The following is a 15561-nucleotide window of genomic DNA, read 5'->3' as shown; positions in this document are numbered from 1 at the left end:
TCCGGTGTGGAGCATTTTGTCCCCATGTTTGTGATGATCAGGTCTAGTATATTTTCTCCTCTTGTGGGAATGGTGACTAGTTGTTCCATTGCATTTGAGTTTATGAACTCCAGGAACCTTTGGGCTAGGGTGTTGGGGCTTGAGTAATGTTCCCAGTCTATGTTTGGGTAGTTGAAGTCACCCAATATGATGGTGTTTGGAGAGACATTCATACTCTCCAGTGTCTTCAGGAAGGCTGTGTGGGTTTCCTGAGTTTGAGAGGGTGGTCTGTAGCATGCTACAAACTGTAGGGCAGTTTTACCTATGGTTAATTGCACCTGGATGGTCTCTGATGCTTCGTGCATTGCCACTAACCTGGAGGTGTGGGTATCCTTTATGAATATGGATACTACCCCTCCTTTTGTGGTTCGGTCCGGATTTTGGGGCCGGAACGCATGATATGAGGTATAACCTGATAGTGCTGGGGTGCTCTCAGGAGCCTTGAACCAGGTTTCAGTCACAGCACAGACATTGATGTTCTCCATACTGAGGAGGGCTTCGAGGGCGTGCATCTTGAGGTTTAGACTTCTGGCATTGAGCAGTATTACCCTTAGTTTTTTTCCATTTTTGTTTTCTAGGACGGTAGGTTTATCATTTGAGCCTTGCCTAAAAAAGGCACTATGGGGGTGGCAAGAGCCTTTGCCAATATCCGGAAGCCCAGGGGTGACAGGTGCAAGCCGTCCCTTGCGAAGCAGCGTGGCTTGTCAAGCATGTCATCCCAGGCAGACAGACATTGGATCCCCTTAGAATGACACCAGTAATTAAGCCAATTATTAAATCTGACAGGGTCAGGGTCATACCGGCCTGGGCTACATAATCTGAGAGCTCCTCTATGTCTCTTTTCATGTAGTCCAGGGAGGTACTTCTCAGGTCGTTCACACCGGCATGGACAATGACTGAGTCAAACTTGTACTTGCTGTGGAGTGACCTGAGTGCTTGTGTTATGTGGCGGATTCTAGCGTTCAACAGGCAGCTTACTGTGATCTTTTCCTTGTTCAGTCTGGTGAGTGGGACGTCAGTGTGTCTGACTATGGAGTCACCTATAACAAGTGTGTCTGGCATTGTGTTTGGCCTTAAGGGCTGTGACTGTTTAGCACACTGACTTTGAGAACTATGTGTTGCATGTCTTATGTCTTCAGGTGGCAGTTGGTTGGGTGTCTGCTTTGGAGGCCTCTGTAGTTTTGGTAGATTTTTGATCAGTGCATCCGAGTATGTCTTTGTGTGTTTATGTGTTTGTTTTGCAGTTGTGATAGTTCTATGTGAAACTGGGTTTGTGGTGTGCGTGGTTTCCTTCTCCTCCTGTCTGGTCTTGCCAGTCCTGAGTTGAGAGAGCTCAGCCTCCAGTTTGGCTATATAGTTGCATCACTCACATGTATTTGTGTTTTGGGGGAGAAGGAGTGGGTTGTCTGTGTACATGAGGCAATTGTAACATTGCCTCAAGATGCCCAGATTCACTAGCTGAACAGGAGAGGACGCTAGCAACTGACCCTTCGACATGCTAGAAAAAGTGAAAAAGTTTGCTGTGTAACTGAGTCAGAAGGGACCTATAGGGAAATGGGTACTCAAGGGGATTCTAGGCTAATGTAGTACTTTGTTTAGTATATAAGTACTTTACCTATATAAAAATGCTTTAGGAGCAAGTGCTGAGCTTTTGAGATAGAGAATAGATTGTTTAGATTGCAAGTAGAGAAGTTCTAAGGGAAAAAGTTGAAGAGCAGACTTTACGGAGCCAGAAATAGTTTAACCTTTTTTAACCGGCGCTGCCTGATGGTGCTCTATGGGCAACTCCGCGCTAAATCATGCAAAAGCGTGCTAAAGCGGGCTTTATAGCAGGTGTTATTTCATTTTATTTTCCCTGGCCCAGATGGTTCTTGTATATAGTTTTAATGGTGGTTATTACTTGTTCCATATAGGTTAATTTGGAGACAGGGCAAAGGAAGATTAATATATTTCAATGATATACATAATTATCTCAATTGTATTGAGTATGGTTTACCACAGGAATGCATATGTAAATACTCAAAATGTAAATTGAATTTTGCTATTCATTTGTCAAAAGATGTGCATTTAAATTGCACAACGTTCTATGTAAGATGTAAATATATTAGCACATTAAGCATGAAAAATGTAATTCTGATCTGTCAGTGACCATGGCTGACCAGTATTGGTGAAATAAATTCAGTCTCATAAAAAAAAAAAAAAAAAAAAAAAAATCAGTATGGTGTAAACTAAATACGTAAGGACCCAGAATAAAAAGTGGAGACACCATTCTGAACATGAGCCATCACTCTCAACAGACCAAAGTCTATATACCCACCAATTTTAAATCCAAGATATGAATTGTGCCCTGATGCCTGAATTTTACATTTTCAAAAAGTAAATAATGTTTTGTAGCATCAAAGGCTTGTGAAAAAGCTGAGCCCCTTCAGAGTAACCCTTTCTGATTCAGATGCTGGCCCACTGCTGTGATTTTCCAAAATCAGTGGAATCACCTTTGTGGGCAGTCCTACAGGCCATGCTGTATGATAATGAGGTATTCTGGGGAGCAGTTAATGCTAATTAACCTTGTGCTCTGACCAAAAATCCCTGATGCCTGAATTTTACATTTTCAAAAAGTAAATAATGTTTTGTAGCATCAAAGGCTTGTGAAAAAGCTGAGCCCCTTCAGAGTAACCCTTTCTGATTCAGATGCTGGCCCACTGCTGTGATTTTCCAAAATCAGTGGAATCACCTTTGTGGGCAGTCCTACAGGCCATGCTGTATGATAATGAGGTATTCTGGGGAGCAGTTAATGCTAATTAACCTTGTGCTCTGACCAAAAATGCCTGCGCTAATGCCTTTATGCTGCTGAGTGATTCAGAGAATTGTTAAGCTGGGTAAATCAGCATAGCAGGTTGTGAAAATTAACTTGGTCAAAATGCTGCAGTCACCCATAATAGTCTATTGGAGAAACTTCTTTGCAGGTAGGTTTAGAGAAGTTCAGCAGAGATACTGGTGCTGGGGGTTGTGAATGTGTGTGTGGCAGTGTGTATACATATCTGCAATGGTATGAACTACATATTGTGCCACTATGGTGGGTGTATAGATTTTGGTCTGTGTGCGCGTATGTGTGGATTTGCGTGTGTCTGGAATTTAAAGTATGGGGAGACAGGCAACAAAGGATGGAGCGTACAGATGTATTTATGGAGGTGAATGGGTGAGTGTGTATATGAGACTATTCAAGAATGTGTGTGTGTGTGTGTGTGTGTGTGTGTGTGTGTGTGTGTGTGTGTGTGTGTGTGTGTGTGTGTGTGTATGTTTGTATGTGTGTGTATGTGTGCACGAATGTTTGAATGTGAGTGTGAGAGTGTATAAGGATACCTGTTCCAATGAGATGCATGGGCCACCAGAGGTTATTACCACCGCACAGTGAGTTTTGCACCAGTAGTAACAGGAGCAATTTAGAGACATGCAAATTAATTGATAATGAGGCCTTCCTCATTGTGGCAAAAGCTGTCTCTGGATCGCTTTTCCCGTAATCATGTAAATTGACTTACCAGGGGTAGGCACATTACACAACCATGGGACCAAACTCTCTGAATCTCAGACACTGTCCTTGCACTTCAAATAACACTATATTCAAAATTATTTCTCCTTAATTTTTCCTGTATATGATATAAGCCTTATTAATCTATGACTAGTCACATGACTTCTGTTAACTTTCCTCTTAAATGTATTTTAATAATTGTCTTCTCCCAATCTTCAGAGACAGGTTCTCCACTAAAACTTGTAAACATTAAGTACTCCAAAAGTCCTATAATGATGTTAGCTAGTATTTTGAGAACTCTATTACTGACAGTATCATATTCAGTTGCTTTATTAGTCTTTAAGGATGGGATGATTGCTGGATTATTACTAATCACATAGTGATATTGTAATGTATCTACTGTCTCAGGACTTTTAATGATTGTTTGTGAGATCTTATAGAAAATGTGCTTCAAATGGTCATAAGGTGTCTTTAATATTTTCTTCAGTGATATACACCATTTGATCTTTATAAATGAGTGGAACAGGTATGAATCTTTAAGGAACCTAAAAAAGTCAACAATTATCATTGCATTTGTTAACCAGTTTCATTTACACACCCTCCTTCTTCGTGTTTTTATCACTTGTTATATGCTCCCTTTAGTACTGCACTTCTATAAAGTAACTATTTCTTATATGCTTTCTTTTTCTTATTAACGAAAAAAACTTTTATTTTGGCAGTAAGGATGAGTCCTGATCCCTTTGGAACTGGTTTTCTAGCATTTTTTCAGTGTTACACTAGTTCCAGTTTTTAGATAGCTTATTTGCTATACTTATACTTTTTTTTCTTATTGTTTTTACATTTAAAGAAGTCCGTTTTACAAAGTCACTATAAATAATTTCACATACCAGTGAACAGCAAATCATGAGATGATCAATTCCAGGTAGTAGGGTGGGGGTTTATAATAATAAACAAAGTAGTATTTAATTAAACAAATTATATAAAGGCTATTTCTCATGGGCGGCCGTGGTGGTGCAGTGGTTAGCGTTGCTGCCTCACAGCAAGAGGTTCTCCAGTTCGATCCTCGGCTGGGGTGCCTCCCTGTGGTCACATGGGTTTCCTCAGGGTGCTCCAGTTTCCTCTCACATCCCAAAGACATGCTGTAGGTGGATTGGACACTCTAAATTGGCCCTGGGCATGAGTGTGTGTGTGCCTTCTGTGGAAGGTTGGGTGTCGGGCTGGCAACTCGACACAGTAAAACTCCACTGCCAATCATGAGCGGACAGGTGATCTGCTGTGGCAACCCCTAACCGGGAAAAAGCCAGAAGAAGATGTAAAGGCTATTTCTCCTGCTTGTTGGCCGTTCAATAAAGTGTGTCATTTGTTGTCCCTAATATAAAAAAGTAATATACCTTTAGTGTCTTTAGTGTAGGAAATATGATTTGTTGAGTCTGTGCCATGTGTATTTCAATCTCCAGCTAAGATAATGTTTTTGTAGTTTTAAATTATATAAAAAAACTCTACAACTTTTATCTTTGGTCAACCCAGTGGCATAAAGGGATGAAGCTCTGACCACAGCCCAGATATCCTTCCCTGGTCTGGAGTCTGACAGAGCTAGCACAGAGAATGAGTATGTCTATCCTGGGGGGAATGGTCCTTGCTGATGTGGGCAGATTACTTGAGTCCTGGTACCCAAGGTGGGCACATCTTCAGAAGCCAGGCCTCATTGTCTGCTTGGCCTAAATGATGTAATGTTGACATGCTGAGAGGGAAAGCCAAAGAAATCCTGATATGTGGAAAGAATGGTGGTGCAAGTGCCCACTATGCTTTACCTCCGGTATGCCGCTCTTCACTCCACCTCCCATTCTGCTGGGTTGTCCCATCTGGGGAGTAGTTGCAGAACAATGCTGCTCTTTACATCTCCTTTCTTTCCTGCTAGCAGCCCCAAAACAAGGGGCACTACAAGGCTGGAGTTTGGAGTACTGGGAGGGGTGCCTGGCAGCTAATGCTCAAGCTGAAACATCAAAAGTTGCATTATATGACTACAATTTGAAGACCTGTAAATATATGCTAAAAGTACCACAGTTTTCCTGATTTTCATTCCATGTACAAACAGTCCATTTTGTTCTATGACTGACTAAAAGTTAACTTGTCTATGATATTTATACTATTTTTGAACAAGTCACAAATGTTTTCATCCCGTTCCCATTGTGAGTTCAGTGACTACAAAAATAAGTTAGAGCTATAAATGCTGTCATAACAGTCTTCTTGTTTGAAGATTCAGATACAATACCAATATTATATTTTGTCTCTAACAATTCATTGCTGTCACAGTTGACTAACAAACTTCTAGAATTAGTATATAATACAGCAATTTAATCATTGTCTAAGAAGTTGTTTTTATTCCCAGTGTTTCCTGAATTGAATCATTGCCTAAGGAATTGTTTCTATTTCTAATGTTGCCTAAAAATCTGTTTAGCTTTCACATAACGTCAACCTCAAGAGTTCATAAAAAGGTGGCTTAAAGCTTGTGGCTTACATGAGAAAGATGCATTCCATCCTTCAGCAATGTACTAATACTGGTGTTAGCATGATCATGATGTAGAAATAGCCAGCATTTAAACTTGCACATTTTGAACATGTACACATTGCTTCTGTTGGTGTTGCTGTTGTTTGAACACTGACTAATATTTTTGGCACTGTTCAAATGAAAATGGGGTTGATTCCTTTATTAGGTATGTGTTGTGCATAACCAGTTGATATTAATTACACTGTAGTACATGGAGAGCTGTAATTATGCTCCAATATTTTGGAAAAAAAAACAGTTAAGCTCTTCAGTAGCTCAAGATCTGATCTTAACAATCATTAATCACCTCCCCAAATGATGTTAAGATCAGGTCTAGTACTAAAAACTGACAGTGCCAGCCAGTAAATGACAGCAGCAGAAGTAAAAACAGCTTCTTTTCTGCCTGCTGTCTGTTCCTACAATCTGCTAAACTTTATTTCAAAATGTTTTATTGATGTGTCTTGCTGTCTGATAGCACTCGCTAAGTACTTTACTGGCTATAAAAGTCAGCAAAACATTTTGCGTTTTTTTTTTCTTTAATGAGTAGTACATGGAGCAAATAAATCTCCATGCGTTACAAAGAATTATGATTGGGTCTGCAGTCATAACCTAATATGATGTGTTCTCCACTTGGATGCTAAGATTCACCTTGAGGTACATTTCTTACCATGTTGTTGTGTCTTTCGGCTTTTCGCAGTTAGGGGTCGCCACAGCGGAACTCCAGTCCACTAATGATTGGTAGTTGATTTTTACATGCCGAGTTACCAGCCCTGATGCACAACCTTCAACGAAGGTATGCCCATTCATGCATGTCTCCATGCAGATGACGCTCTAGCTGAGAATCGAACTGGACAGCGTCTTACTGTGAGGTGACATTTCTTACCATCTATGTCTCAAATTCATAATAAGCAGGTTACAGACAGTGATCTGTTCAAAATCCTCTATGTTTGTCCCAAAATGAACTATGACCCTTCTATTCTTCGCAGGTGATATCCGTAATTTTTCTTATGTTTCATGAGTATGATGAGCCCCCTCACTCCAGGAAGGTGCACAGCAGTCCACTTCACATTTTCCCATAACAAAAAAGATTACTTCCTCCTCTAATGTTAGAGCCACCTGTATTTAAGATATGTTTCTAGGCATACAGCATATTGGACATGATGGCAGTCCTAACCATATAACCCCACATAACTCTCTCACTGTGAACCTTTGAAGTTATATTTTGGAATAAAGACCGTACTGATTTGAAAGAACTTTGCTATCAGGTTGAAAGGAGAAGCTCTATGTAGGTGGATATTTGATGTATATGCAATAAATCACTGGAAGTATATGCAAGTGGATACTTGATGTATATTCAATAAATCACTGAAAGTCTATTTCAGTAGATACGTGATGTATATGCAATAAATCACTGGAAGTCTATCTCAGTGGATACTTGATGTCTATGCAATAAATCACTGGAAGTCTATGTCAGTGGATATTTGATGTATATTCAATAAATCACTGGAAGTCTATTTCAGTGGATACTTGATGTATATGCAATAAATCACCGGAAGTCTATGTCAGTGGATACTTGATGTATAGGTAATAAATCACTGGAAGTCTATGTCAGTGGATACTTGATGTATATGTAATAAATCACTGGAAGTCTATGTCAGTGGATACTTGATGTATATGCAATAAATCACTGGAAGTCTACTTCAGTGGATACTTGATGTATATGCAATAAATCACTGGAAGTTTATCTCAGTGGATACTTGATGTATATTCAGTAAATCACTGGAAGTCTATTTCAGTGGATACTTGATGTATATGCAATAAATCACTGGAAGTCTATCTCAGTGGATACTTGATGTATATTCAATAAATCACTGGAAGTCTATCTCAGTGGATACTTTATGTATATGCAATAAATCACCGGAAGTCTATGTCAGTGGATACTTAATGTATATGTAATAAATCACTGGAAGTCTATGTCAGTGGATACTTGATGTATATGTAATAAATCACTGGAAATCTATGTCAGTGGATACTTGATGTATATGCAATTAATCACTGGAAGTCTATGCGTGTTACAGTGGTTGCTTGTGCTACTTATGACATTAGTTATTCTGGTTCAAAAAGAAGCAGCATAAAAAATCAACTTTTTGTTTTCTTATTTTTATATTTTATATAACAACTTTTGTTTAGCGCGTAGAATAATTTCCTGTAGCTGTGAAGAATAAAGACTAAATATTTGAGTTAGCTTAATCAAATCCCACAGACAGAAGCAAATAATCCAATTGGCTATTGGCAGAAGAAAGAATGGAAAACTTATCAAAGCTTTTCCTGGTGGGTGAGCCAGCACACCCCTATGTTGGGGACTGCTCCCCCTACAGCTAATACAAACTACTGTGAGGTCACCAAACCTTAGGGCATGTTGCAGCATTTCCTCATACGCTGCGAGTTTGATTCACCTGGTACCCAGTAATGATCTTTCATTTAATGGGCTAATATAATGTCACCAAATGCTCTACAGCAGGCATATTAATATTTCCATAGCAGAATACAAATGTGCTTTGCTAAGCAAAGCCAAAACTTTGAAGCAGCCAAGGAAATTTCAGGAGGGCCAGGCTTAAATATAACACACTAGGGAATAACATTTTAATATGCAATCACTAATGTGCAATTTGTAAAGTTAGCATTTAAAGACCAAGACTGCATTATCTCATGGACTTCTTAGTTTTCGAAGATACAGCAGTCATGTAGTTCTGTCATGGTTTGAGACTTAACCTGTTATACCACTGTTTGTGGTCTACAAAGTGCCGAGCTGTACCATTGGTATATTGGCAAATTGCTTCTTGTTTAAAAAAATATACGTCTGTAAAATTTGATTTCTCTGCACTGATGACAGTGAAGTTTAATATAGATCTTTAACCTCAGTGACAGCAGCTGAGGGGAAATGGGAGAGGTGTCCATAGACTTTAATGGATGCAAGCTGTGTGTATGAAGAGAGGTGTGACGCCCCTGCACTGGCCCAGTAATCAAGGAGCCTCAATCCTCACCACTGGCAACAGTGGGGAACATACACAATGGGAGGATGGCAAGTACACACACAGTGAAGTGCAATTTCCCTTAAGAGCACACAGAGACCACAGTCAGTCTAGGGCTGGTTTCTCCCTCTTTCTCCAGATCTCCAGTAAGACTCCCCACTGGCACAGCTATAGGGTTGAGATCTCAGCTGAGTGGTCACATCAAAACCTCCGGTACCCTCTCTGTCCAATCAGTGCTTCACTGCCCAAGTAGCTGACACACACCCACACACACACACACACACACACACACACACACACACACACACACACACACACACACTTTGAGATTTGATTTATATACAAACATACACACAGACCTGGGAAAGGCTGGAACAGGTTTACTAGCTATGCCCCCTTTTGCCCAGAATGTAAGGTAGCTCCAGCTGCCACCAGGCAACTCTTTATCAGCTACTCTAAGGCTCTTAACAAAGGGTGTCCTATCCTACTGTGTAATGATACTAATAATCCAAATGGGAGTCTGACCAACAGCAAGGCTATTTAGGAATGGCCTGTACAGTGTCACCACATAGATATGCAAGTACCCTAAGAGCTTATATATGTCTTACAGATATCAGGCACAAAGATAGGTTTAAATATATTTAACAATAAATAAATAGTAAAAGAGCAAGACAATGCTCAGTAAGTAATCAGTTACATCAGAGTTCAAAATCACAGGAAATATTTAAAACAATATTGCAGGACAATCTCAAATAAATAAAGAAAGCATCTAAACTATACTTTACTATATTCCTATCTAAAGCTAAAATAGTTACTATGCTCTAAAGATTACTTAGAGCAAGGTAAGTGCAAAAGGTGGTGATGAGTGGATGTTCTTGTTAGGTCAAAAGATAGATGCAAAATGCACAGTCTCTCTCTCTCTCTCTCTCTCTCAGAGAGTTCTTAAATTAATATTAAATATTACTGCTGGGTTAGCTTGGATGACATAACTTTTTGTCACCTGACTTTAGTTCCCAAGCTAAACCCCCAGTGTAGCATTTGACATCTGTTTGTGAAATATACATATCTCTCAGATATTTGCAGATCCTGGAAGTCATAAAACAATAAAACACTTCTGCATCTCAAACCTAGTAATTACTTCTCTTTCAAGACAAACAAAAAATGTCTAGCTCTAGACATTGTGTCTGCTACTGCACTGAAACTGAGAGATAACATTTATAACACAACCATAAAACAATTTAATTTCAACTATTTTCTTGACGTTTTGCAAGTTAACTCTGTGTGTTCTAGTTTCTACTGTTAAAACATATACATTTGCACAGGTATATCGTTTATATACATTTTTGTTCTTTTCCAGTAGGGTACACTGTGGACACATCCTTGAAGCTCAGTACTGTACAAACCCTATTCAACACACACTTCTGTACCTGTAGTTTAATATACACATAACCTATAGTTGTAATACATTTGTAAGACAAGCATATGAATGATGTTGATATTTGCAAATTACATATGATTATTTACAAAATTCCAGATAGCTGGGCTGGCAGTATTACCCTATGTCATAAGAGGCGTCCATTAAAGTCTATGGGCTGCCACCTTACATGACATCACTCAGGAAAATGATAAATTTATTTGGGCTATGGTTTTAATAAAAAGTTTACAAAGCTTTTTATTAAAAAATGACCCAAATAAATAAGGATACACTTCTGTAAAATGCATTGCAGCACTTAACTCACCAAATGCCACAATACAGTTGTAGATTGTGCAAAACTCTTTAATATATAAATAGCAGAAGTATGGGCAGTACAGCCCCCATGGCACAGTGATGCAGTGGGACTTGCCCCCATCAGAAAAAAATTATGTTTTATTTCTTTTAAGTTAACTGAACATGTTCTGCTTTGACTATTCTTCTCTTTGATCATACTTATCATATTTATGAGCAGCAGTCTGTGTGAAGTGACACATTAGTCATGAAATGAAATTTCATACATGTATATATCATCTGGGCATTCTTTTGATATCCACAACCATCAAAATGTATTAGATCGATACATTCTTACCAAAAAAAATCCAAAACCATCGAACCACCAAGTGACTGCAAAAAGAAAACAAAGAGTTTCCCTTTGCAATTGCTTAACCAAAACCCTAGCACTGCTTTCAAATATAATTTGTCTGAATAGCAGTACAGTTAAGGAAAGGTGTATTTGTAAGGTAATGTGCAGGATTAGGGTTAGGGAGCAGGGGTAGGATTAGGGTTAATTTTCACTCCCTTTTCCACCTAATTCACATTAGTTTAAAAAGAAAACACTACAATACAAGACACTCAGACATACTATCCACTCAAATAACCAAACTGAAGTACCCAGGAAAGGACCAAGCCAGCACTCCAAAAACTCCCATGTTTTAATAAAGCCAAATGAACCAGAAACACACAGTAACACACATTAATTAACACATACACTGTAATACAAAGCATTTTCGTCAGTGTTCCAAAGACTTCATCAGATCTGATGAAGTCTTTGGAATACTGATGAGAACACTTTTCTGCTTCAACATAAACAACACTGAACAAATAGTGCTTATATATTTCCACACCTAAACACACGGTTATCAGCGTGCCAATGAAATTGTTATTCGACACACTAACAGACATCTGTGCTCGAACGTGTATGTGTATACACATTGAAAAAGCTCATTGTGTTTATCCTGTGTGGTGTTTGGTAACAAATAAAGGAAGATTTTCTCTTATCCAGCTGGTGTTGGTGCTGTTTATTTTTCCTGAGTGTGTGTATGCGTGTGTGTGGGGGGGGAGGGGGGGGGAGTTTGTACATATGTGCATATATTATACATATATTATACATCTATACAGCTTTTCTCCCTGGGCCTCCACTGAAAATGTGAGAAATCACACTTGGAATTTTGGTAAATAAAGTGAAATATATATATATATATATATATATATATATATATATATATATATATATATATATATATATATATATACATATTTTTATTTTATTTTTATTTTACATTTGTTGACCGGGTAGGTCCGACTGGAAACAAAGTCCATTTTCAGCGGAGGCCTGGGGAGATAAGCTCCAATACAATACAAGAACGATAGCAGTTGAGAAAAAAAAACATTGATTATATATAATATTAAATTTTAGGAATAAAAGTAGTTAAGAAAGGAATACAGGTAGAAGTACATTCAGACAGTGAGTGTTACAAATTTCCAATTTTTTGAGGGTAGTAGTAAATTACAAAAAATAAATTAGATAAGTAAATTACATACATTATTTAGATTTAGTCAGGTTTGTCACAGTGGCATATCCATTTTCGTTCCAGGTGTTGTTTGGCTGAGACTTTAAATTGGTCTGGGGAGGAGAGCATGGTTATGGCATCTGGAAGTTTGTTCCAGGTTCTACTTACAGAATTTGCAAATAGGACCGTGCCAGCAGCATTGTTAATTTTAGTTGTTTGTATATGTAGCTTATTGGATGAGCAGAGCAGTCTTGTATTATTACGGGGGAAGATGTAGTGACTAATATATATACATATATACATATATATATATATATATATATATATATATATATATATATATATATATATATATATATATATCTATATCTATATATATATATATATATATATATATATATATGAACCCGCGGTGGTGGTGCTGCGGTAGCGTTGTCGCCTCACAGTAGGATGCTGTCCCGTTCGATTCTCAGCTAGAGCGTCTTCTGCATGGAGACATGCGTGAATGGGTGTACCTTCGTTGAAGGTTGTGCGTGAGGCCTGGCAAGCTGTTTTGTAAAAATCAACTGCCAATCATTAGCGGACCAGAGTTCCGCTGTGGCGACCCCTAACCGGGAAAAGCCGAAAGACACAAAAAAAATATATGATTATATCATGATTGCTCAACATGTTAAATGATCGACACACAAATGATCAAACAAAATATATCAATCATTCATAATAATGACAGCACAAATTTCCAATACCAAGTACATCAAAAAAGGAAAGAAGTGTACTAACCATAGCATAACCAAAATTAAGCTCAAATTTGTCAGAATAATGGTAATGTTACAAATTTTTTTTAAGGTAATGTGCATGGTTAAAGTTAGGTGCAGTGGCAGGGTTCGGGTTCAGGCTTGCATGCATTACTAAGGTGGAACAGGGGGCTTCACACACATATACACCTAGGGTATAGCCACAGGTGGATAAGATCAAATTCCTTGAGCATCAATTTCCAGAATCACAAGACATCAAGGAACACAAGGCCATTTGCTGTTTCCCATAGGAAATGACTGACAGTGCCATTTCTAAGTGTTTGCTGGCAGTGATTCCATTGTTTCTGGAGATTTCGCATTTTGTTGTGTTTGTGCAGCTGTGGAGTTGTTATATATGTTTGGAAGCCCCATACAAGAGGTACAAGAGGGAGCTTGCGCCCCTGCAAAACATGCATACAGTTGGGGATTTCACCCTTTCATTGTTTTGGGCATTTGTGCTTGGTGTTTTGGTTCCTCTGCATCTTGTAAGTTGTGATTTTCCAGGGGAACTCATATATATACACAGCACAAGTATCACTGTATAAACCTTCAGTCAGTGCAGGCTAGTGTGGCGAATTATATAGCTACTTACAACAAAACACACCTACATTTTTTTCTGTATTAAATGTGGAATACACAAAATGAATGAAAAAAAAGACTAAAAAATATTACAGTACTTTATTAGAAAGCAAAGTAAATTATTAAATGTGCAATACATTTGCCATGATCTCTAAGTTTCAGGAGTAATGTTTAGTACTATTTTGTCTTGACTCTACTACAGTCTCAGCCTGATTCCTAAAGCAGCAGCCTCCAGATGGGTTTTCAGAGATACCCTCAGCAAGAGGAAATAAGAATGAGACCCTGCACTAGGCATGACTTTTGTTTGCTGTTGATAGCTGTTACACATAACATCAGATGAGTAAACACTATGGAAGGAAAGCCTCAGCAGCTGAGAAGGATGATGCCAGCTAACTTTAACCGTGTACCACTTATCTTGTGTAACTTTCAAGAAATAATTTACCTGGAGCATGGTTAGGCTGAAAAGAGCTCTGCTGAATAGATGGAAGATAAGAATCATTTACCAGTCTAAAGAAAGACATGTGGGGATCAAGGCATTAAAGATAGCATGTTTTAAATTTGTAAATTTCTTTTGCATGAATCTTTTCCTAAAGAAAAACACATTCAACTAACATATTTCTCTTTTCATTTTTACAAAGGGCCAGGTGCATCAAAAAATCCATGTGATGCTACATACTGTGGACCTTTTCCAGAGTCTGAGCCAGAAGTCAGAGCGGTAGCTCGTTTCCTGCGATGGAATAAGGAGAACATAAAGGGCTACATAACAATACATTCGTACTCCCAGATGCTGCTGTTTCCATATTCGTACACTACAAATAAAGCAAAGGATCACAAAGAGCTGGTAATTCATTAATCCCGCGATTATAATTTCTTTTGTTGGGGGGGGGGGATTCCTACATTCATCAGCCACTGTCACCTGCAGACCCACAAATTACTCAGTGCTCTGTATTTTTCTTTTGGGGTAACATCTGCATGATCAATTCATTGTGGTCATCATATTGTGAGAACAGCTTCATTGTTTTGACCTGTCCTCCTGCCTGTCCCATCTAAGCTGAATGCTTACACCAAGACATGAATGCAGGATTAGCTCTGTCCATCTTGCTGACCAGGTAGGCTTAATGCATATTTGTAGTCAAAGAAAGTGGTTCCTCTGCTATTAACAGAAGCCATTACTGCCATAGCTGAATCCTGCACTGTCCCCTGGGAAGGGGGAACACCAATGTACCACTCATTCTTCTCTGGTATCCTGAATTCAGGCCTGTAATCAAACCTGGGTCACCAGAGCTGCAAGCAGATTCACTACTCCTGTACCAGACCACTGGTCACTGTCACTTACAGTGACAAATTATATCCTTCCAGTAAAAAATGCATGCTTAAAACAGCTGATAAAGTTTTTTTGGGGGGGTAGTGGGTGACAAACTACAGTAACCAGCACAAAATGCAAAAGAACTGATTTGCCAAACAGAAAACCATACTGAACTTAACACCCTTATCTCACCAGCAACAAATTCAGAAAATTCTTCTTTAAAAAAAATCAGACCTGCACATTTTTCGTTTGGGGGCACAGTGTGTATTTCACCCCTTAAATGCATTTTCTCATTATGCTTCATTTTATTAAACTTCAGTTATGGATAAAGTAAGTAAACAGAGCCTAAGAGGCTTAGATTGTGAATGTTCTATGTTCATTATGTGCATAAACATAAATAGAAATATGTCCATGTACAGAATATGAAACAGGCATGTCTGATGAATCATTTCAGGACACAGGGACAGACGTAGCAA

At 38.6% G+C, this 15561-nt stretch overlaps 1 protein-coding gene across 3 annotated transcripts in view; it reads left to right on the top strand.

Moving 5' to 3' along the window:
* CPB2 (carboxypeptidase B2) overlaps nt 1-15561 on the top strand; it is a 475453-nt gene that overhangs the window by 388453 nt on the left and 71439 nt on the right. For all 3 annotated transcript variants that reach the window (XM_044071578.1, XM_044071577.1, XM_044071579.1), the window contains one exon: nt 14418-14620. In XM_044071578.1, coding sequence (XP_043927513.1) covers nt 14418-14620 — 203 coding nt within the window. The remainder of the gene's footprint in view (nt 1-14417; nt 14621-15561) is intronic.

This window comes from Protopterus annectens, chromosome 5.part0 (genome assembly GCF_019279795.1).
Source record: "Protopterus annectens isolate FY-2018-M chromosome 5.part0, PAN1.0, whole genome shotgun sequence".
Classification (NCBI taxonomy): domain Eukaryota; kingdom Metazoa; phylum Chordata; order Ceratodontiformes; family Protopteridae; genus Protopterus; species Protopterus annectens.
The sequence above is the reverse complement of the archived record's forward strand: the minus strand, read 5'-3'. Positions and strand labels throughout refer to the sequence as shown.